A 25,232-nucleotide genomic window follows, 5' to 3' on the forward strand; every position below is an offset into this window, starting at 1 on the left:
GACCTTCTGTGGTCACACGTATTTCCTCGAAACGTGTCCATTTAACATCAAACTTATTAGTCATTAACATAGAATTACTTATCGACAGTGGTAACATCTAAGCTACTGTACTTAAAGAAGAACTTTGCTCTCGTAACTGAAATATAATGCCTTACATTTTTGTCAATTACTTCTTGGAAAATGGGCATGTGAATGAGTTGGTTTATAAAATGCTATGATTTTAACACCCATGGATTATGATAACGTTTTGTGAGGGTTTCATAAGTAAATTTATAGTTATCACTTGTTGACAACTGCCAATGCCCCAATTAAATGTAAAGGGCCATTGAGAAGTGAGAACAAAAACATATTACAACTTAAATTTTTCGTACAGTACAATTTCAAATTCGCAGAATATCCGGGTTACTAGTCAGGATAGTACCTAGTAATTTAATTTTATTTACAGGCTAAAACTATTGTACTTGGGATACATTAAATCCACGTCATTTAAGCTACAAAATTATTAATACAACATAATTTTCGATTTCATTAAACAGCGTGCAGGGAAATAATTGCACCATATGATGGGTTAACCGAGAAATTGGTTATCCGAAACGGCTTCCCCCCCTTTATTTCGGTAAACCGGGGTTCTACTGTATATGTGAACAACTTCTAAATCAACAGTATTGATCTTAATCAAGAGCTAAAGACATTCTTACCATTGCAGGAAATACAGAAACACATTTGAATTTTGATAGGTACTTCAGTTTCTACCATTTTGCAGAGATACAATAAATGCATACAGCCAAACATATGTTGAGGTAAGACTAGTTTCTGCATTCTTAGTTTAGGCAACGTAAAATTGAAGATTCTATGCGATTTACATACAAAACTGTAGGCTAATATAATTTATACAGATTTTGTGAATTTTCTGTAGAGATGATTATTATTTTATAAAGACGTAAATATGTATAATACCGAACAAAAGGGGAGTTTTGAACAATGATTTTATTTTGAAAATGGTTAGAATATGTTTTAATGGCAATAGACATTCTCACCAATCCAGTAAATACAGGAAGGCAATTTCAATCTTTATAGGTACTGTTGCTTCCTCGAAATAGTCCACGTACATTGGAATTGTAGCGTTATATACGCAATGACAGACATACAAAGAAAGCAGATGGACTGAAATTGAGATACGATACAACTCATTTTCGTTTATTCTATAATAATAGTCATTCGTTGAATGACTAATATTATTTGTTTGGTTTACTTTGCGGTGCAGCGTATTGTATCCATTTCCGGTTACAGTGTTGCCATATCTATTTTCCCTGCATTGTTGCCAAGTCTACTCCGTTCAACGTTTGTGTCACTTTATATATTACTATTCTCGCATTTAAAGCGAGCTGGGGCCCATTTCATAATAAACTACAAGTTACAAGTTACAACTTGTAACTTGTATTTTCCATTAGATTTGCATTGGGCGATCAGCTGATTTACTAATAATATTAGTTTGTACTTTATTATGAAATGGGCCCCTGGTCTAGTGGTTAGAGCGCGGGACTCCGGTAAATCACTAATGGATTTTATCTAAGTGATATTGCCGTAACCCATAGGTCTAGCCTGAAGTAATGTGAAAAACAATTACGGGCTCGTGTCTACTAGCGTCCTAGGAAAAAAAATCTCGCATTTACAACTACGTATATTTGTTCCGATTGTGAGCTCAAAACTACGGAGATGTAACTGATGTCAACAAACTCTACCCAAACCCACTAGGGGCGGGGGCCACTTAGATCTATATCTATTATACTTATTTAATACGCAAGCAGGTTTTTTGTGACAATTACTCCTCCGAAACTACTGAACCGATTGACATGTTTTTGATGTCATTTGAAAGAGCGTAACGTGAAGTTGTGCAGGAAACTTTCTTTTTAGGGAAATAATTAGAGAGTGAGGCCCTGGGGCCTTTTAAAGTTTCGTATTTCTCCATAAGGATAACATAGGAGATAATTTTTATTTACAGAAACATCTGTTTGTTACTTGAAAATAGTCAAAGTCTACTACATAACAATTGCTGTGACTTATGACTGTTAACGTATACTACATTTCAATCAAGGATTGTATAACTTAAAGTTTACTAATAATGGATCTTACTACTTTATTTTAATGCTGGGAATAGTAAAATTTTGTTGAGAATAAATTACCATGATTTAGAAAACTTTACTATAATAGTTTATGTATTTAAAATCTTTGACATTATTAATTCATTTGAAACAAAACAGCTGATCGACAAATCAAACATGACTTAAGTTGTTTCAATTATTTCGTAAGACACTTTTTGTTTTGTTTTCAAACAAACTGCAGCGAAGATGGGTTCCGAACCACTCGGACACCACTAAACTAAACGTAATCGAATGTTATCTCGGTATAACTAGCCTATATGATGTGACTTTAGTTGTTTTTATAATTTTTGGTAAAATAATATTAATTTTTTTAACAAATGACAGCTAATTCATAGGTTCCGAACCACTGGGACATCACTAACTAAAACATAATCGAATTATATCTTGATTTAACAAAAAAATATGCCCATTTCATAATAAGCTACAAGTTACAACCTGTAATTTGTAATTTCCATTAGATTTGCATTGGGCAATCAGTTGTTTTATTAATAATATTACTTTGTAGTTTATTATGAAATAGGCCCCTGAAAATAATATTTAAATATTTCTTTATCAATTATTCCTCAGCAAAGGTAGGTTCCGAACCACCGAAACATCACGAACCTCATAATCGAATGGTATATTGATTTAACGTTAGATATGACTTTAGTAGTTTTCATTGCCTGGTTGAATAGTATTTTATCAATTTTAAATTAATTGAGCGGAGCGAAGCTCTTATACTACACTCCCTGCTTTTGTTTTACAAATACTCCTCCTGAACGGCTGAAGCGATCTGCACGAAATTTAGCACAGTCATAGTAACCAACCATGGGAAGGTATAAATCTGAAACGGTACAAATCGGACCACAGGGCTTTTCCCTACGTGAATTTAAACTTTTAGAAATTTAACATGGACCTTAAGGGTTAGTTGGTTGCCATGGCATTATTTGCGAGATAACAATAAAAAGGTAAACAAGAGTCAAAACGTATGATAGTCAACGAATCATCTAAAATTGCTCATTACAAACCGTTCAGAGAAAAAGAGAAGAACAATCGGATTAATATCATCGAGTCATCGAGCATACTTTACTACAAAATGAATAACCAATAATAAGGGTCGCCGGAATTAGGCTGATGCACCATTGACTTTAAATACTCCAAATAGCCATTACAGGTATGTGAACCAAATATAGGCCTACCATTGCGTTTGAATACTGTAAAAAACTTCCAATTCATGTGAGCAAGACGTACCATCAATGTAGACTTTGAATAGGTACCTGCAATTCCTATTTCCTGTCTGCAAACATTAAATCTGCAAATAGGACTTCCATTAATGTGAACCAAATATAATATTGAGTTTCGATACTGCAAGCAGAAAATTCGTTTACAAACGTGAACCCGACGTACCATTGGTATGAATATTGCAAAAGTACATTCCATTTAAGTGAAGCAAAAGTAAGCCTACCATAGACTTTGGATAGTGCAATTATAAAAAAAAAGTCAGTGAGGTAGGCGAAGGACTCTAAGGGATTACAGCCTTCACACACACACAGACACACCTACATTGTATTTATGTGAACCAAATTAATTGGCCATTGATTTAGGATACTGCAAGTAGACTATTTATTTACATGAACCAAATGTACCATTAAGTTTGGATACGGCAAGTAAACAATCCGTTTACGTGAACCAGACGTATCATTGACTTTAGAATCTGTAAATAGGCATACCATTTATGCGAACCAAATATATCATTGGCATGGGATACTGCAAGTAGACATTTAATTTATGAGAACCAGATGAAACATAGAATTTGGTTATACTTGTACTTTCTATAGGTTCCTGCAAGTAGACAATTCATTCGCTTAATCCTGACTCATAATTGACTTTGGATACCTACTGAAAATAGGAATTCTATTTCAAATGTGAACCAAATATATCATTGACATAGAATGAATATGCTAGCTCCGCTCAATATTGCAAGCAGACAACTGCATTGTACACCTAGTTAATCTACAGCCACAGGTGGGTTCCGAACCACTAGGCCATTACCGGTTTAAACAAAATCAAATGTTAACTTGATCTAACGATACAAGACCATTGACTATATTATAGACTCAAAGGTATGACTGTTGCTGTTTACATTACATTGCCTAATTAATTAACATTAGGCCTAGCTATTTTTAAAACTTATTAATCTACAGCCTAATGTGGGTTCTGAACCACTGGGTCACGACTAACCCACGTAATCGAATGTTTTTTTTTATTTAACAACTAGCTGCTGTAACCGTGCTTCGCAACGGGAAGTCGAATCAGTTTCATAATCATTGACATAGATATAGAATAAATTATCTATGATAAAGTTTTAAATTACATAATCCTACCATATAGTTGTGTAAAATATATTAAATTTCTTTGGATCAGCTGTCTGAAATTGTGAAATACGCATTTGGCAGTTCTGATCGTTACATTGAAATGTCAACGCAAAGGTAAACATTGTGAATTTTCTCGTGCTTTCATGGAGACTAATTAATATTTACTTTTGGGAAACCTCACCTCAAAACTTTAGACATCCAAGGGGAGTAGCCCGAGAGGAACTCAGGGAAGTGAATATACCTATGACGTGCCTAAATATGTGGACCATCTTTGTGCTTAACTTTGATTGTATCGGTTTAGTATTTAGTCGTGGTCGAGACAGCTGCCCAGACACAGACACCACCTCAATTTTATAATACTGTAGTACTTTCTGTGTTCCCGTTCTACGCACCCCCATCTTGTAGTCAGTGGAAACCTTCGTATACTCAGAACAGCAGTTGGTTTGTATATTTCCAGATATGCTGGCAAAACAATTATAGGACATTTTATAAACCTTCGCAAATACAATATCTGACAATTTCAAGCCAAAACAAATGCTTCGCAATTAAATGTCACCCGGATCGTGTTGGTCCATGTTATATCCAAAGATTGAACTCAAAAAATATTTTATATAATTGGAAGTTACTTTCCACACTAGTTAAAAGTAATTCAAATACTACCTCAACCTAACCATTGAACACGGGTATCAAGGATCATCGTCGATATTTGGTTATGATTAATTGGTTAGGCCTAGGCTACACACCCAAGAGATGGGCAATAAATGGCCTATTGGCTGTTGTATGGTCCAGCGATTGCAGCACATAGCGGTGAGAAGACACGTTGGAAAAGCGAGTTGAGCATAATCCGTAAACCTCTGTTACAATCACCCACTGCAATTGTGATTATTTACTTTACACTTTACACAACCGCCATTGAAGCGCCGTCAATGAGTAGAATATTTTTATCTCAGCTATTGGCGACGCTGATTTAAAAATGTAAGTTTCCCAACTATATACAACACTGATTCAAGGTCTTTTTCCGGTTATCAAAACTCAAGAACAATTTGATACACAAAGAATCTCCGGTTCCTGAACTGAATGATGCCTAATTATTTAATGTCATTTACGGTTACTCATTGTTGCACTAATTAAATCCGTAATGTAAGGAAAAATGTGTTTAACCTCACTTGGTTAGCATTTGCTTTCAAAACGTGATCGGAAATGGTTGTGGAATTTGTAAACATCATTTGTAGAGTGGAAATGAAATCCGTGCTACGTGCCAAAAATATCTTCTTGAGTTATTGGAAAAAATATCTATCAAACCATTAATGCTCAATTTTTACACCATATTATTTAGGGTAGCTAAAACAAAAGATAAATGATCATAATTTGATGAAAAAACTTTTTTTTTGTCACTAACAAAATTTATTAATTTATAAAGTTACACATTTGTGAGGGGTATGTCCATAATTATAGTAATGAAAACCAAGCTAAGTACCTATACTCCAAAACCATAAAACGGGTTATGTGCAGAGTTAGTTATATTAATGTAAACAGTACCTGGGGACCGAGCTTTGCTCGGGGAAAATCATTAGTTTACTCTGAACGCAGTTTAGTATTGCAGATACATTAATCCACTCCCAAACTCCACACTGCTCACCTTTACTACTTCCTTCAACACTCCCTGACAGTTCCCACACTCTGCACCGCTAGCCTTACTACTTCCTTCACCATTTCCTACGTCATGGACCTGTTTGCCTCCCTTCCCATACCATTTTAGGATTGCAGATACTGTACCTTAATCTAATCGGTATTAACAGTTCCCACACTCCGGACTGCTTGCCTTTACTACTTCCTTCACCACTTCCTACATCGCGGACCTGTTTCCCTCCCTTCCCATAGCATTTTAGGATTGCAGATACCTTAATCTAATCATCATAACAGTTCCCAAACTCCACACTGCTAGCCTTTACTACAATCATAGATAAAAAAGTACTGCTAGAATGTATCGAGTAATCTTCAGTATACTCTTTGCTCAATAGTAACATACTAATGTTTTTCCTTTTGTACTGTATTTTGTAATTTGATAGTATACTGTAGATAGACATCTTACAAGTCTTTTGTTTAATTTTTCCTTGTTATAATTTAATTCAGCCAAGATGGTTCTTAGCAACCCATAAGACTAATGTTAAAAAATGTGACTTTCAGTTTAATTTTTCTATGTAATTAGATTTTTGTTGGCAGTTGTAACTGCAATAAACCCTTTTTTAGGCCAGGAATAAACTATTTACAACATTTGAAGAAAATTGTCGGAGCCGTTTTCGATACCTTGGTGCAAGCGTACATACATACAAGCAAACATTGCTCATATTAGAGTATAGGATATCAGTGACAGCTAGAAAAAATAATCTTGATCCAAACAGCTGATCGTTATTTCATAGATGACGTATGTGATAAACATTGTGAGAAACTTGACAAAAATCGCACAAAATGGTGGTTTTGAACTCCGACATTTTATTTACAAATTAAGGAGGCCATATTGTAATAGCTAAAGACACTCTCGCCAATATTCATAGGTACTCTCGTTTTTCAGAAGAAGGCCGCGTACAATGCCTTCTGTGCCGTGACATACAGACAGACATAATAGATAAGACCGGTTTCGGCTTCTTTAATGTAGAAAACGTAAAAATAACCAAAAAATATACAGGGTGTCCCGTAAGTAAACAGCCAAACTCCGGGAAATGGTTCTATGGCTCAAAATAAAGAGAAAATCAAGAATAATATTTTTCCAAAATCACTTGGTTAACCAGATATCCGCCATTTTGTATATTTTACATAAACATTTTTATTTTTGAAATTTTTCAACCGATCTTTATAAAACTTGGTATGTAATTCTGAGCAATGTAGGCTACAGATAAAACTCTAATTTTACTTATATAGAAACGATATGACTAAGTTGTTTACATTTCCTGGTCAAATAGGCTACTATTTAACCATTAAAAAAACCAAAGTAATTTACAGCCAACGATGGATTCCGAACCACTAAGCCATCATTAACCTAAAAAAATTGAATGTTACCTTAATTTATCAATACGATATGACTTAAGTAGTTTTTATTGCCTGCCAGAATAATATGTTTATTATTTTGTTTTAATTGAGCTACAGTCAAATGAGGGTTCCGAACCACTGGGCCATCACCAGCTTATAAACACATACAATGTTAACTTGATCTAACAAAACAATATTACCATTGACTATACAATATGGTATGGCTGTTGTTGTTTACATTGCCTGGCAAAATACTATTTAAAATTGTTTACAGTTTAATCTACAACCAAGAACCAAAGGTGGGTTCAGAACAACTGAACACTTATTCAGAACACTTATTGAAGGTTATCTTCAATCAACAATACAATGTGACAACCAATCTACAACCAACGTTTAACGACTGATCGCTGATTTTTACCATCGCTGATAATTATGCCTTTTTATGAAATTGGGATTGCAATAATTTTTTTCTGTGAAATTGTACATTCTATAACACTCATTAATTTACACATATATATAAGAAGAAAGTTTGTTCCAAAATATCAAGCCAAAGCTGATGATAGTAAAATAACATTGGCAAAGCTTTAATAATTTTAAAACGTTACCTATTTGTTAGCAATCTACAAGTGCAGGTGAGTTCCGAATCATTGGAAAATTGCCAATCACAACGGTAAGTTAATTTAAAGAATCGTAACAGTAGAATAATTTGTGATAATTAGTCAGCAAATAATGATTAATTATCAGTCTGTTGATGGTTAATCCGTGAACTGCTGGAGCAAGCTGGTCGTGTAGGAGAGCGTGGGACTTCGGCACTGGAAGTCCAGAGTTCAATTTCCGCCAATCTCCTATGGATTTTATTCAAGTGATAATGCCGCAGCCTCTAGGGCTAGTCTGAAGCAGGTCTGAAGTGATCGATGTAAAATAAAATCCCTGGCATTAGTCTCGATGGAAAATCAGTCAACAGTGTAAATTTTGTCCATTGTAGACAAATATCAAACCACTTTGAATTAATAATACCTACTTTCTATAACAAAAAGTGTGTTCCAAATGCAGACGCAACGTTAAAAGTGGGTAGGTATCAGACTCATTGTTAGGTAGGTCTGGCATGATTGGACCATGTTATTTCCCTTCCAGCGCATTAAACTAACTGTATTATTCACTTCTGAATGACATATTTATGTTCGTTTTTTAATGCTTCAATTCATACTTGGCTTAACATACCTACATTGGTGTGGTCGCCATATCGGAATAAAGTATTAAGTATTAATTAACTATAATTATTATACAATTATTAAATGCACGAAATGGTTTTTTATTGTGTACGATTTGTTTATCATACCCTAGAATGCCAGGCTCTATTACTCAGAACTGTTAACACATTACTATTCACCCTAGGCCTAAAGAGTAGGGGAATTATCACTATAAAGAACATTAGTGTTAGGAGGGATTTGAGCCTAGTTATTATAAAATGCCGTAACTTATGCCATTATGATAAGAACACTGTTATACTTTATCACGAATTAGTAATAATGTATTTGTTTGAAAACTTTAATATTTTTGTGAATTGAATAAAGTGTACTAGAGATTAGCTGGATTTGAACCCAACACTTTGGGAGACGCTTCACGCTGTACTTCTAGCTCTAGAACAACTCGCTTATATTTTTTAAAGCAATACAAATTAGTTATAATAAAAAAAAACAATTATTTACAGCACTATTAGTGACAGTTGCAGTATTATCATTTTTCACGAATTGGTAGTATTAGATGAATAACCTAAAGCATTTATATCACCAAGATAAAGAACAGTGGTGATTGGCGGAATTTGAACCCAAAACCTCGTGACCGAAACCTTACGATCTGCAACTAGACCAGGCTGCTCCCACTACCACTTGTTAAATACATTAATTTTAGTTCGAATAAAATCAACCATTTTACGGTACCATTATTTGGGCACTATTAATCACGAATTGGTAATTTTAGCTTGTTGAGTCTTAATAATTTTTACTAATTGGATAGAATTGGTTAGTAATTGGGGGGAATCAAACCCATAACATCAATACCGCCCCACAATCTACTCCTAGGACTATACTAGCACGCTCCCATTTGTTAAATCCATTAATATTAGTTATAATACAATAACAAATATTGAATACACTTTTAGTGACAATTAATATACCCTAGTTCATCATGAATTTATAAAATTAGATAAGTAACATTATGTATTGTTTTATCACCTAGATAAACTCAATTGGTGATTACTGGGATTTGAACCCAAATGCTCGAGATCGAAGCCTTGAGTTCTACAACCAAACCAGCTCGCTCCAATTTGTTAAATCCATTATTATTAGTTCAAAAAATTAAAAATTTTACACCACTATCAAGGACAGTTTGATTTTATTACGAATTGGTAATATTAGATAAATAATAACATATTATTATTTTTCATTTTATGCCCTACATTTACATATTAGGACATTGTATTCACCACGGAACTGTTTAGGCATCATCAAGCTAAAAGTAATTATATCTGTGATTAGAAGGATTTAAACCGCGGACCTCAGGGACCGAAGGCCCGTGGTTACGTTGTTCCCTAAATCCCCGTTTACACGCTTGAATTATTTATCTGCACAAACCTGGATTGCAGAGAAAAAAACTGAATATGTACGTTGACTAACAGAAATTTTAAGCATAAATCCACGAAGGCTTTGCGAGACAGCTAGACATATTTTAGCTACAGAAATAATTAAAAAATAACGTTCAGTGTAGTTTGCAGAAGATAAAAAGAAGACAGGAAGTGGACTTCCGGTAGTCAAATCGCGATCCCACGATCGGCGCGGCGGAATATTTTTGGCTGGGCCGATAGTTCCCGTGGACGCCACTAGATTCGGCCGAGCGCTGTCGTATCAAGAGGTATCAACAATAGTCAGTTGTTTTAAGGTATCAACTTTGGTGCTGTTTTTATGAATGCAGAATGATGGCTCTATACAAGTCGAGGTATCAACTTGAGGTGATAATTTTTAAGAATATCAACTTTTCATTACTATTGGTTATACAAGACTATAAACTAAATATATAAGAAAGTAACTGTCTAAAATGTTATAAGACACAGAAGTAAACAAATTTCCATAACACATGCTTTAAAATAAACCAATATATACGACGGAAAGAGGTATCAACATAGTCAGGTGTTTTAACGTATCAACTTTGGTGCCGTTTATATGAATGCAAAATGGCGGCTCTATATTGTTCGAGGTATCAACTTTAGGTGATATTTTTTAAGAAGATCAACTTTTGATTACTATTGGTTGGTTATTAAAGACTATAAACTAAACATTTAAGGAAGTATCAGTCTAAGATGTTATAAGACAAAGAAGTAAAACTATTTCCATAAGATAGGCTTTAAAATAAACCAATATATACGACGGAAAGAGGTATCAACATAGTCAGGTGTTTTAACGTATCAACTTTGGTGCCGTTTTTATGAATGCAAGATGGCGGCTCTATATTGGTCGAGGTATCAACTTGAGGTGATATTTTTTAAGAAGATCAACTTTTGATTACTATTGGTTATACATGACTATAAACTAAATATATAACAATATATAAGTCTGAATTTTTATAAAACTTAATAATATACCATCCACTGTAACGTAGGATTCAAAATAAAAAAATATATACGATGGAAAGTGGTATCAACAATTGCAGCACATTTTAAGGTATCAACAATGGTGCTGACTTTATGAATATATATATATATATATATATATATATACATATATAAAAATTTGAACGAATGGTGTTTTTGGCCTCTGGGGACATTAAAATGAAAAAGTAAATCGGTCCCGGGCCTAAGTCTTACCATGAGACCTACGGTAATAGCTACTTCCCTATAGGGAAATTCGCTAATACTACTGGTATTAAAAATAGTAGAGTATATATCTACTATTTTTATACTAGTAGTGACTAACTCTGATTATGTTGCTTGTTGTAAATTACTACGTGGGAAGAGGAAAATATTTTATGTTGAGTAAGGCATTTCGCTGAAAGGCGTTAAGGTAATTAGAATCCCTTGAATGATCCGGGACCATTAGTCTTATGGCTGCTTCGGAATGTTGGCTTTTTAACCGATATTAACTCTCAGAAAGGAAATCCATCATAAAAGCTGTATATTTTATCAGTAAATAGTGATTTTAACTTGATTTCTGTGTCTTTTGTTGGTTGCATTGATATTATTTAGACCTAACAAGGGTAACAAACGTTAGGTATCTCACATATTTTACTTTATCACGAGTTATTGAATTGTTATATACAAGTGGTTAAAATATTTAAAGTCTTACTGAACAAGTTTGGAATATTTACTTTTAATTTTCAGCCACGAAAAGGCTTTTGTTTTCCCCAATGTGGATACAGGAGCAGAAAGCTGTCTAAGTACTTTCCTTCCTTTAGTCGTCTCCAGGCAAGATTAGCTGCTCGACTCACTCTATATTCATTTGGATAAAGTCTCTACGCAATGCTTAATGAATACGGTGCAGTTTGCAGCCAACGCAGTAAATATTTTCCTGTGTGGAAAGAAATTTATCATGGTGTTAAATAGGTACACTAACGTTGTCAATCTTTATATAGATATTCTTTAGTTTAAGGTTTAATTACGACTGAGTTTGTCTGCTAACGGTAATTGTTAATTTTGCGTTAAATTCGAGGCTATCCCAAGATATTTCCGGATTAATTCAGTTTTCGTTTTTCATTTGGCTCTTTTGTACTGTAGTTTTACAACGTTAATTACACTTTAGGTACTTAAATCTATAATTTTGGAGAAACTGGCTTTTATTGTCCATAAATAATTATTTTCCGATGTTGACTTTTTACCTTATAATTTTTCAACGCTCAAAATACCTTAGTTAAATTGAAACCCCACTGTAGCTTAGTTCTTCCTCCTCAAACATTGTTATTCATTATGAAATACAACACAGAAATGTCCAATAAATGTTGTCTGACCTCATTGTTAATTACAGAATAAATAATTAAAGATAATACTTAACTTATTTTTATATAAAAAGGAATTAATTGTTCTCCGTATATGTTTATAATAGATAATTTTACAAGAACCTGAATGATTTGATTCGTATTTTTAAAGAGAATAACTTTTCAAAATGTATCAAATTGGTTTTGTTATTTTTTTACAGATATTTTAAGTGAAAGCAAATACTAAAAATAATGTATGAAACTGAAACTGTGACAATAAAGGAAATGAATAAATAACCTTATCCAGAGAAGGTCCGTGCGCTCTGTTTGAAATTGACAGATATAAATAAAGAGTTGAGCTATCGGGCTGCCTCTCTCAAACCTTCCCTCCAAAAATACAGACCTTTCACCCGTTCTGCCGCCAAAACACTGCAGTGATCTCTACGTTTATATTCCCTTTAGTTGGATAGGCTGTGAGTGTTACATTTTGTCGGTATTTCAATTAAATTAATGACTTAAATACTAATGACAAATGTAGGTGTTTACTTTACCAACTGTGAATATTTAAAACGCGATTACCCTTGGTCTGTAAAAGAAACACTGTTGTAAAAATAAGGTTCTTTTACAATTCCCGCCTTTACGACGAGACGGACAAACTCCATCATCAATTGTAGCGACACAATTCGAGAGCATCGGTCCGTGATGAGATACGTTGTACCATCTGTTCTAATACAACAATCTACCTTGTGATATGGAACAAAATTATAAGAACGGATGGAAGAAATTTAATTTATTGGTTGTGATTCATCAGTCTATGATGAGGACAACGATCCACCAATCAGACTAGCTTCTTCTTGAGAAAATAAGAAGAAAAACACCATGTTAAATCTATCTATGTTTAGATCCAAAGGTGAAATATGTTTTAGAAAAATGTCCCATCCCTATTTTGTAACGTAGTGTGACAATTTCTGTAATTATATCTACGTTATAGATATTAAATTACATTCCAGTTAGTTGCGCGTATTTGGTCGTCTAAGTTTATATTTTGTGTCATTTCTTCAAAATGTAGAACGCTAGGATCTTATCTAGGACAATTGAACACAATAGGATAGACCTTTGGCTAGACAGATTTGGCTGTACATATTTAGGCTAGGCTTGTAAGGTTGCGGCATTATGTTGGTGGTTGGCGGGATTTGAGCCCGAAATCTCAAGTTCGAAATTCACGCTTTACCAATGGACCAGCTTGCCACCTAATCATGAAAAAGTACACACTACAAAACGCAACCATTTTCCTAACTCTATCTTAGAAAATCAAGTCTTAATTGATACTATAAAACTCTTTATCAGTAACATTAAACCCAACCATCTAAATAACAAACTTTTTTAATTTCATAGTTAGACTATTTTTTATTTCGAAACGAATTTTTTGTGGTACGTTTATACCTTAATATTTATCCCAAAATGCAATCCCCAAACACTTCATTGAAGTAAAATTGGTTATCGTCCTTAAACAAACTCAATTATCTCAAATAATTTAATTTTATGTATTCGGTCAAGTAGCGGCGCGGCGTTGACGTGGGTGCCTATAAGATCAGGGAATGGCTTACATTGCTTTTACATTACGGTATCCTGTAAATTGGTTCATCGCCTATTTGGATTTAGCAGCGCATTATCAACGATTTCGTGTTTACAGAAAACTCCACGAGTCGACTCAGGGGATGATTCCTGTTATTTTATTTACAGAACGTCTCGATTCGTATTTGATTTTTATTACGTGCGTAATTTGTTTGTATTATTATCTCGTTAAACTTTATGAGTGTAGTTTCCTTTTAGGGTTACCTACATTTTCTTATAATAGCAATTTATCCGACGTACTTGGTTATTTTACCCCATCAATACTGTGTACTGTGTGTACTCATTATCGATAGGGCAATGCATCTATTTAATTTAACGGATGTAGCAGTTATTTTTTTAAATATATATACAACTAATACAACTCTAATAAACGCCTTTAGGTTCAGATTTAAAAAATGAACTTACAAACATTATTGTGCTGACTACTAAATGAAACTCATAATAAAACTAATTTGTAAAAAAAATTTTACTGTGAATTTAAACTTGTACCACTTTCGTATATAAAAAAATATTTTCTCATAATTGTTTCTACGAAATGTGTTATTACTAGGACGTACGTATTTTACTATTATTCATTTATCATTTAAGGTATTAAAATGTATTATTGAATACAGTGAATAATCTTAACATGTAAATGTAATGGCTACAGTAAGTTGAGGTTATTTTTAAATTAATAGAGGCTCCCTAACTTACAGTGCTCCAATTTTGAAAAATCCATTTCCGTTTCCAAACTGCAAAGCCATAAGTCACAAACGTAGTTCATTCCTGGCCACAAGGAGCGCTTTTATCGGGAATTCCAATTAAATTTTACGCGATATATTAAAACCGATCCGTCGTATTTCAACTTTCCAGTTTCAAAAGACGTATCAATTAAAGTTTTGCGCCACTAATGATCGGTCTGTATTCAATGTGTGTTCAATAGAAGCTTTAATACCCGTCAGGCGAAGCTTGTATTGGATTTTATTATAAAACATATATTTTATCAGCCTGTTGATTGATAAATTATCGAAGCAAGCGTAGTATAAATTTATTAATCTTAGGTTTTACCTTTTTTCCACAGTGAATAATTTGATGGTTAACTTTAATTTTGAGTTGTGCGCTTCCAAAGTTGAATTTTAAGGGGTTTTAATTTGTCTTATTTAAACATGATATTTTACATTGTCGTTTAATTAGTAACTTATATAACTCCCTGACATTAGTAGGCATAACCGTTTTATGCACAAGTATAGTAATCAAATGGTATGTAAAATAACCTACTTTCTGGAAGAATGCAGTTCGAGCACACGTTACTAGTTTATTTATGGAGTCTGTCAGCAAATGTTGCGGGGATTCAGATTTTTTCACATCTGGTCATTACTAGACATGACATTCAACTTCCAGTTATTTTCAGATAATGGCTTTGTGTTTAATGTTTTGTTTTATGATTCTGAGGAAAATGCGTTTATCTATATAAAATGTGTAGTTCAACTATCGAATCACGCTCATCACCGACTACTTATCATTGAAGCTGAATTCTAATTACTTGGTAATTTAAATACTGAAAGGGGAAGATCATTAAATAGACACATTCAAATTTGTTAAGAAATTACGAATTGTTTTAACAGTTACACATGCTATAAGTATGATTACACATTTTATAAATACATATTGTTAGCCTAGGAGGATGTTGCATCTAGTAATGGGGAGAGGACTCTCTGTAGGGGCAGCTGGTGTAATGAGAATATACAACGTCCTGTGTGGTAATGTAGAAATATGTGCCACTATCGCACCCTTACATGACACCAGTGAACCATTATTGCTCTCAACATCTATACAATGTCTTCACATCTCTTTCTTAAATCTCTACAAGCTGACTTTGTAGTTGATAATGATTGAAATTAGCTTAAAAGATAATTTAATTTAGAGGGTGAAATTTTAAATTTTGTGTACGTTTCACGCATAAAACTTTGATTATTTTTTCTAAACCGTCCTATTGCAGTAGTAAATTTCTCCAAGCAACTTAAGTTAGGGCAAAAAACGATTGTTGTTAATAATCGAAACAACACATGTGAAATGTAATTATAGATAAAAGTGAATTTGCTATCACTTTGGTTTTTAATTTTATCTTCATCTATTAGGTGTAAATTTTGAATATAGATTTATAACCATAAAGTGTAAATGCTTGTAAGTTAAATACTATGGTTTCCTTCTATAACTACTTTTAAGTTCAACAAACATGAAAGTATTACATTTTTATAATGCATTGTTAACTGTAGTAACGTATACCCCTTCCAACTAGCATAGTTTTATACACGAAAGGTAAGGTAAAATTCAGTAAGTCACATACGATGAGATACTCGTTCCTCTATGAGTACTATACCTTTGAGATATATTCCAAATCAATGGTAGAGTAAGTACTTAAAAAGGTGACCTACATTCCAGCGACAGCCACATAGTTAAGGTGTTTTTTTTTTCAACGATTGAAACAAATTTAAAATTACTGATAGTGAATTTATTGTAGACTCAACTGCATTAAACTGCCTGGTTTGTGATTTTCTACATGTGTCGTGTTTTCTCTAATGTTTCAGGAGGCAATTTCTCTCTCTTCCCCTATATTCAATATTTAACTCGTAAGTATAAGTTAGGGGATGGAATTAAAGAGTTGTTGCTCCATTGAGTTTGTGTGTTTTTTAGTTCAGTTTTCTTTTTTCTTTGTTATTTTTAGGATTTGTTTCAAGGTTGATTGATACTTTTTTGTTACTTTCAGTTTTATTTTGTTATTTTAATTTAATATTAAATTAATAATTTTAATTTGGTATATATATATATATATATATATTTAATTACAAGGTATGGATACAAATATCGTACTCGCCTATCCATGTTTCTCTAAACGTTGAAATAAGGTAAATTTGAATACACATTTACGTAACGTTATTTTTTTATAAGATTATCAAATAAATTAAAGAATATTACGTTGTCAAAAGTGTACATTTCGAGATGAACCTAACGAAACATAACATTTGCATTGAGTTATTGCCGAAGATAAGAAGAACTCAACGGAAATCAGTAAGCGAGCTGTTGGAGCGTGAAGTTTTTATGAGGGTTGTTATGGACTAAGAGGGGTGATTTGTTCCTTTGAGATGATCCTTGAAGTGGAGGGGAAGGTTTAGTGTGTGCGTGGGGAGAGAAGCAGTGCAGGGGACAGGTGCGATTATTTTGAGCACCTCCAGTGAGACCTTATTTCATCCCGATCTCTTTGTGGACTCTGATTTTAATTAAAGCGCCGGGTCAGTGCTCATTTATTAATTTTGCTGAGCGTATAAAGGGGGTGGAGGGGCCTTTACAAAATGTTGGTTCGGTTTTGTCCCATTATAATTACTCGGAACAATCAGCAAGCCATCTGAGCTTTCTGTCGAATGTTTGGAAAATCTATTTAGTCGATTTCTTTCAGCACCTCGATTTTGTTTAATCAACCGTAATTGCATGGTTGAATCGGTTTTTAATTTGAATTGTAAACCTGACAATAAAGGACGCTATAAAATAATATCTGTGATATTTATATATTTTGTTTAGTTTTCAAAATGATTGGTTCAATGAAAAATTAAAAAAAAATGTACATTTTCGTTTTATTTTTTAAAAGCTCATTGTAAAAAGAAATTAAAATGTCTTATTTGTTGTCTGAATAAATGCTGTAAAATGTTCATTTCCTGCAAAAAACTATCTTCTCCTGCAAACCGATGTTACTGAAAAAGAGGACCATTAAATTTAGTCGCTCGGCAGAGAAGAAATTAAATTCAGCAGGTGTAAGAGAAGCCAAGGCTATCCGCTGTGCAAACAAGCGGCGACGTTACAAAGACAGTCTGCGCGGGTAAACCGATGATGATATATCCCCCTCCTCACTCAATCTTGCTTTCCCTTTACAACCTTAGGGTACTTTCCCCACCATCTTTCTTACTCCCCCCCCCCCCCCGCTTCATTTGACCACTACCTCTACTCACCTTTCCTCTTCCTACTTCCTTCCCCACTTCATACCACTTGCCCCTCCAATCACCTTTACTCGTTCTCCCCCTCGCCCCACTTCAACCAACCCCGGCCTCCACTTATCTTTATTCTTCCTCCTCCCCTACCTCATACCACTTCCCCTCACTCACTTTTACCCTTCCTCTCCCCCGACCCACTTCATACCAATTCCCCTTCACTCACCTTTACTCTTTTTCCTCCCACATATCATAACATATACTCCCTATACTTTGTTTTAGTCTTCCTCCATCTAATGCTATTTCCGGTCTCCCTTTCCCACTTTACGACCTTCCCCTCTCCACTCTTTCTCATTCTAGCAAACCTTTTTGAAGTTTTGTTTGCAAACCATTCAATTAAAAATCAACGTTGAAAGGTAGTTGTATTTTTATGTCTACTTTAGTATTGCATTTAGTGAATTTCGTGTCACATTCCATGTATAACTGTATTTTGTTTTATAATTTCCGTTAACTCACATCCATCCCTTTCTTGTTGCAGATCCGCCGGAGATCACGCTGCGACCGCGGAACCAACACGTCAAGGCGGGCGGGATCGCGGCGTTCTACTGCGCGGCGCGGGGCGACCCCAGCCCCGTCATCGTGTGGCGCAAGAACGGCAAACGAGTGTCGGGCACACAGAGCCGATATCTGGTCCAGGAGTTCAACCAGGGAAGTGCGAGCCTGCTGAGGATAGAGCCTGTGAGAGCCAGCAGAGATGACGCTAGCTACGAGTGTGTGGCAGAGAACGGCGTGGGAGACGCGGTCAGCGCTGACGCCGTGCTCTCTGTACATGAAGGTGCGTGGATGTTAAATATTCCTAATACTCTTAATATACTACCTACTACTGAGTTGAGAACGATGTTTCGATGTCTATCTTGCTATCTGGATAGCACGTGGTTTTGATAGGAAAGTGTGTTTGGTTGATCCAGTATTTTCTAGTTTTAGGTACTATCTCTTGGTAAATAAATCCATGGATCCAAATGTTTAAAATTTATAGAAACGCGTCCCGGGACTATTCAAGAAGGTGCTCAAGTATGCTTGGAGTGGTGGATTAAAGAGAGGATGATCTAGCGTTTATTTTATCAATTTTCATTTTTGAAGTATCCATAAACGTAAAATATTCTTAACTTAGTGAAAAACTTCATAATGTGTAAATAGCTTAATATTTGTAATAAATGGGATAGCTAATGTATGCATTACATTTAACTAAACACGTGGTCCTTCCAACTCAGGTTCTTTTTCGTAGCAAGAAAAAAGGACCTAATATTAAAACAGTTTAAAAAGATTTACAAAATCTACATGACATTAAGTACTCAATCAAATAATACCTAAAATCAAATTAATTTCATGTTAAATAGCAACAATAAGTTTTAATCGTAATGCGTATCTAAAACGACTGTCCCAAAATGATTAGTTAATACACAACCAAGATATTCATCATAATTTTCATCGCATCGCTGAAAATCTTTCAACTCGGAGAAATCCCAAGACAGAGTAGAGCCAATTTCGACTAAGAGGCCGATGTTGTGTGTGAGCCAGTTAGAATTCATTAGCGAATTCTTGCAGTGAATTCTCCAAACGCGGCCGACAAGCTAATGAGTTGGCATTTTAACAGGCAATTGCTTTCTTTTAACTAATCCCGTTCCTTGCCTTTAAGTGAAAACTTTTACGCCGAGGTTTAATTTTGTATAGGTTATCACTTTATATTCACAATATTAATGTTTTTAGTTAAATTTGATGATATTTTAATAGAGATATTTTATTGGTGACTAAAAGCTGCAGCTTGGGTTCTCAGATTAAAAACTACCAAAGAAGCAACCAGTACTAAAGCAATTTTTTTATGTATAGGTTACTGAGGTGTGCTGCTAAAAAATGTAGGTTTTTTTACGCAGAAATTGTATGAAGACTTTTATCGATAGAAAAAATGTCATAATGGATCTCTAATCTTATATATAAAATAACTTGTGCAAAACTTGTGACAGCTAGCCTGACCATACTACTGGACCAAATTGCACGCGGGTCGTACCAAAAGGATCATTCGTATCTGTGCAGGTTTTATTTGTATTTTGAAGATTTTTATGTTTGGGTCCAAAATTGAAATTAAACGTTTCTTATGGAGATTTATCATGTGGCCAAAATGTCTTTACAACAGCGATTATTTGAAAAAGTCAAGGATAATGTTTTAAGTGGCACTATAGACATGTCTCAAGCCACTGTATGTCTATCTCAGGTGTATGTAGATGTAATGGGGGAATGGATCTATGGAGGGACGGAGGGCTAAATTATGCACCAACAGTCCCTTGGGAACTATAAGCGCTACTGGAGATAAAAACATCCCCAAACATCTTCCTACATTTTAACTCCGCTATTGTGGTTGTAAATGTTTAAATTTCGTGCATGATTCGAGTGTGAAATTTAATTATTTTTTTACGCATCCAATAGCCACCGAAATGGTTTCAGGGAGGGAATAACGAGATTTTTCCTTTTTAGCGAATTTCCCTATAGGGAAAAGTAGCTATTACCGTAGGTGGCACGGTAAGACCTAGACCCGGGACCGATTTAATTTTTCATTTTGATGTCCCCAGAGGCCAAAAACACCATTCGTTCAAATTTTTATATATGTATATATATATAGACTTATATATATATATATATATATATATATATATATATATATATATACGTCCGTGAACGCGATAACTTGAGTAATTTTTGTCCGATTTTGATGAAATTTGGTTTAAAGGTGTAAAAAGGGATAAACTTGAATGAGTTCGCGAACCAGCACGATCGGACCATGGGAACGGGGCTTTACGGGGGGTTTTATGGGGTAAAAATTGGTTTTTCTCACTTTTGACCCTCAAAACACAAAATTTCCCGATTTCTCTTTAGACCTTTTTAAATAGCTTAAAAAAACAAATAATTTAGTATATAAAAGTATTTTCGTTCGATTATTAGTAACGAAGAAAATTAAAAAATTGTAAATTTAAAATTCCCATGTTATTCTTATGGAGAATATTGTCAAATGTTGTAGTTTGCTTGTTTATGGATATATTTTGATCAAACTTGGCAAATTTATTTATTTTTTACTAAGCTATCAATATTTTACTCATAAACACACTTTATTAGTTTCCTTGTAGCAGCAAACCTAGGTACTCGTTAAACCTAATGTTATTAAAATATATTTAACTGAAAATCAATTCGACAAATGGAAATTCGCTTAGTTGGCAGGTTTGCTGCGGCGGGGGTATTAAGGGGTTTATTGTTTATTTGGAACTATGGTATATTGATGTCATTAAACGGATCCACATTTGTTTTTTTTAACATAAGGAACATAGGTATATTTTTATTACAGATTAAATCAAATGTGTAGGGCTTGAGATTATAGGTTATGAGATGCGTTTGTCATAAAAGTACAATGAAAGTCAATTCTAGGTAGAATTATATTGAGTTCAAATTGAATAATATTCATCGTATTAATCCTGAAGCTATGCATTCTCAGTCGAGAAGCTTTTCTGTAATGTCATAGCATTGGCTATTGTATTCAAAGGTCATAGCTATTAATATCGATTGTTATCCCCAGATACCTAACAAGCTTATTCCTTTTGTGTAATTTTAAATGGTGACATTCGAGGTAATAGCCATAACTTAAAATCTGTATTTGGATATTAAGAGTGAGTGATTGATTCAAATTGGAATTCCAAAGTCAGTTGCCGCTCTGTTTGGTTTTAAAAGTATTATACCAACATTATACCTGATATATTATGATTTGATGGATGTGTTTGCACTCTGGAGTATGGAATAAGGGAGCTTTCATCTGTTCAATGTTATTCCTAAGTCAGTTGGAGAACTTCATCCAGGGTAAATGCTGTAGCTTGACGTTATAGGTCATACTCTCGTACCCCTCCCCCCCCCCCACCACCGGGCAAGTAAGTTTTGCTTTCCCCTTCCCATCCCCCCACAACGCTTCTTGTAGTTCCTAAAGCTGTACAACCCTGTTACTGTACATCTGCATACTTTGTACTACGGTTCTCAAGTCTTGGGAAGTGTTAATGTGCTTACTAGCGTCGATTAAATACAATAAACCACTCATAATTTTGCTAAGAAAAGGAATACTTCCAACACTACGTAAAATAGAAACGTTGAAATCCACCGGGCAAGTAAGTTTTGCTTTCCCCTTCCCATCCCCCCACAACGCTTCTTGTAGTTCCTAAAGCTGTACAACCCTGTTACTGTACATCTGCATACTTTGTACTGCGGTTCTCAAGTCTTGGGAAGTGTTAATGTGCTTACTAGCGTCGATTAAATACAATAAACCACTCATAATTTTGCTAAGAAAAGGAATACTTCCAACACTACGTAAAATAGAAACGTTGAAATATGAATTTTCCTTAATGACTATGTTTATCAAATTTAGTGTTTTGGAGTTAAAGTTCCTTGGAATCCCGAAGTACCAGCTGATTATTTCAATCCAGAACAGGTGGCTAGCAATGTAGTTATGCTTTACAAGTCCTCTGTACGATGTACCTGTTTTAGATAAATATTAACGTATCGCCTAAATAAGAATTTATTATAATCCCTGACGAATCAGATTCTTATAGCTAAAAATAAATTATCATACTACTAGAAATTAATTAAAACATCAATTTAAAAACCGTAGGATAACGAAATTCCAAATTAACAGGCATCCTGAATCGAAAAATATCGAATAAACGAATGTACAACACTATAATGACTCAATAACAAGTAATGAATTATCCTTTCTTGTGCTGTGCAGTCAAAGACACCGTTAGGTTTCATTCATTGATGGTTCGTCCTTATATTGGATGGAGTTTACCAAAGTAAAACCTACAAACACAGAAAACAAATTACAAATATTCAGCACAAGATGTATACAGACTAAAGATAAATCTCAAGAACAAAAATGTTTTATTTTTTAGAGTAAAATTGTAACAGGCTAAAATAACGGTACGATTTTTTTTTATTAAATATCAAAAATAGACGAAATATAGACAAGCAAGACAAGCATATTCAGCATATAAACTTACTACGGTGGACTCAGACAAGCTGGACTGAACCTAAATGCAGATAAATGTCATTTTTGTAAGAGAGAGTTAAAATACCTTGGACATGTTGTAAATAGTGAAGGAATACATACAGACCCGGATAAAGTAAAGGCAATCGTAGAATTCCCCACGCCTACTACAATCCGCCATCTTCGAAGTTTTATTGGCCTCGCTTCATGGTACCGCAAGTTTGTGGAAAACTTTTCAGAAATTACCGCCCCCTTAACCAAGCTATTAAGGAAGAATTCGAGATGGCAATGGGGTAGCAAAGAAGAGGAAGCGTTCCAGAATCTGAAGTCAACGTTAACAACAGCACCTGTATTAGCTTGCCCTGATTTTAACTGCACCTTCATCCTTCAAGTTGATGCCTCTATTAATGGATTAGGTGCCGCGCTTACACAAGTTCAAAACGAACACGAGGTTGTCATTGCCTACGCTAGCCGAATGTTATCCGAGAGTGAACAAAAGTTCACAGTGACCGAAAAGGAGCTTTTGAGTCTTGACTGGGCCATCAAAAAATTTAAAATGTATCTAGAAGGCTATCGGTTTATAGCTATCACCGATCACCAGGCATTAAAATGGCTTATGAACTTAGAGAAACCGTCAGGAAGACTTGCAAGATGGATCTTAGAACTTCAGCAGATGGATTTTGAGATTCGTTACAGAAAAGGGACTTTGAATAAAGTGGCTGATGCCCTGTCTAGGTACCCTATAACTGAGAATTCAGGCGTGCAGACAATACACCCAGTACACATCACCATGGCTACTGATCGACACCTGCCAAAACAGAAGAAGCAGAGAAAGGAAGATAACTCTACTTTTAATTGGTACGACCGAAGAAAGCAACAAGTTCTTAAGCAACCCGAGAAGTATAAAGACTACGTAGTTCGTGAGGGTAGACTTTTACGAAGAATCCCCAACCGAGGCAACCGGATTGTTGACCAAACGACTCTGTGGAAGACTTGTGTCCCGGAGACCCAAATATCAGATGTCTTGACCGAATGTCATGACACTCCGATTTCAGGCCATCTGGGCATTAACAAGACGATTAAACGAGTCTCAGACCGATACTACTGGCCGAGGTGGAGAATAGACGTAAAGAATTATGTCAGAGCGTGTGACTCCTGCCAACGTCATAAGGTTGAACAAAAACCTCCCGTTGGACAAATGTTTTTCCGACAACCTACAGGACCGTGGGTGACGGTTACATCCGATATAATGGGACCAATGCCACGATCAAGGCGTGGAAACAGATACATTCTACTGTTCCAAGACACATTTACGAAATGGGTTGAGATAGTAGGAATGAAGAATGCCACGGCCAAGACGGTATCCCAGCACTTTACTGATCTCATTCTTTTTAGATATGGTGCCCCCGAAGTTATCATCACAGATAATGGGACACAATATACATCTAAGATCATTCATCAGGTCACCAAGGATTGGAACATCCACCATCAATTCACCGCACCTTATAGTCCTCAGTCCAACCCTGCCGAACGCCCGAACCGTGTGATTAGAACTATGATATCACAGTTCGTCAACTCCGACCATCGAAATTGGGACATCCATTTAAACGAGTTCCGATATGCCATTAACAGCTCCGTCCACGAATCTACACAATATTCACCCGCCATGCTGAATTTTGGTAGAGAGTTGTGTACTCCAAACAGCATACATGCTGCCCCTGTCGAAACCTCTTCCCGCCCAGAAGACACACATACGGAAGAAAAGTATGGGTCACAGATACAACGCCTTCACCTACTACAAGAAAAGGTGTGCAGGAACTTGAAGACAGCCTTCGAAAGACAGTCGAAATATTACAATCTGCGAAGACGAGCTAACGAGTTCAAAATAGGGGATCTAGTTTTGAGGAAGACTCATCGGCTTTCAAGTGCAGCAGATTATATAGCTGGGAAACTTGAACCAACATTTGACGGACCATATCTACTTAGCGAGCCACAGGGATCTAATATGTTCCAAATATCAGATCAAAGAGGCAAGAAAGTTGGAGTCGTCCACGTTAAGGAT

At 35.0% G+C, this 25,232-nt stretch overlaps 1 protein-coding gene across 1 annotated transcript in view; it reads left to right on the top strand.

Annotated features, from left to right (window-relative positions):
* LOC129002091 (tyrosine-protein phosphatase Lar-like) overlaps positions 1-25,232 on the top strand; it is a 591,085-nt gene that overhangs the window by 371,894 nt on the left and 193,959 nt on the right. The window contains exons 4-5 of the mRNA XM_054429628.1: positions 16,708-16,749; positions 18,638-18,934. Of these exons, the coding sequence (XP_054285603.1) occupies positions 16,708-16,749; positions 18,638-18,934 (339 nt within the window). The remainder of the gene's footprint in view (positions 1-16,707; positions 16,750-18,637; positions 18,935-25,232) is intronic.

This window comes from Macrosteles quadrilineatus, unplaced genomic scaffold (assembly GCF_028750875.1).
Source record: "Macrosteles quadrilineatus isolate MER2022 unplaced genomic scaffold, UCM_ALF_1.0 Scaffold_9__3_contigs__length_116548681, whole genome shotgun sequence".
Taxonomy (NCBI): Eukaryota; Metazoa; Arthropoda; class Insecta; order Hemiptera; family Cicadellidae; genus Macrosteles; species Macrosteles quadrilineatus.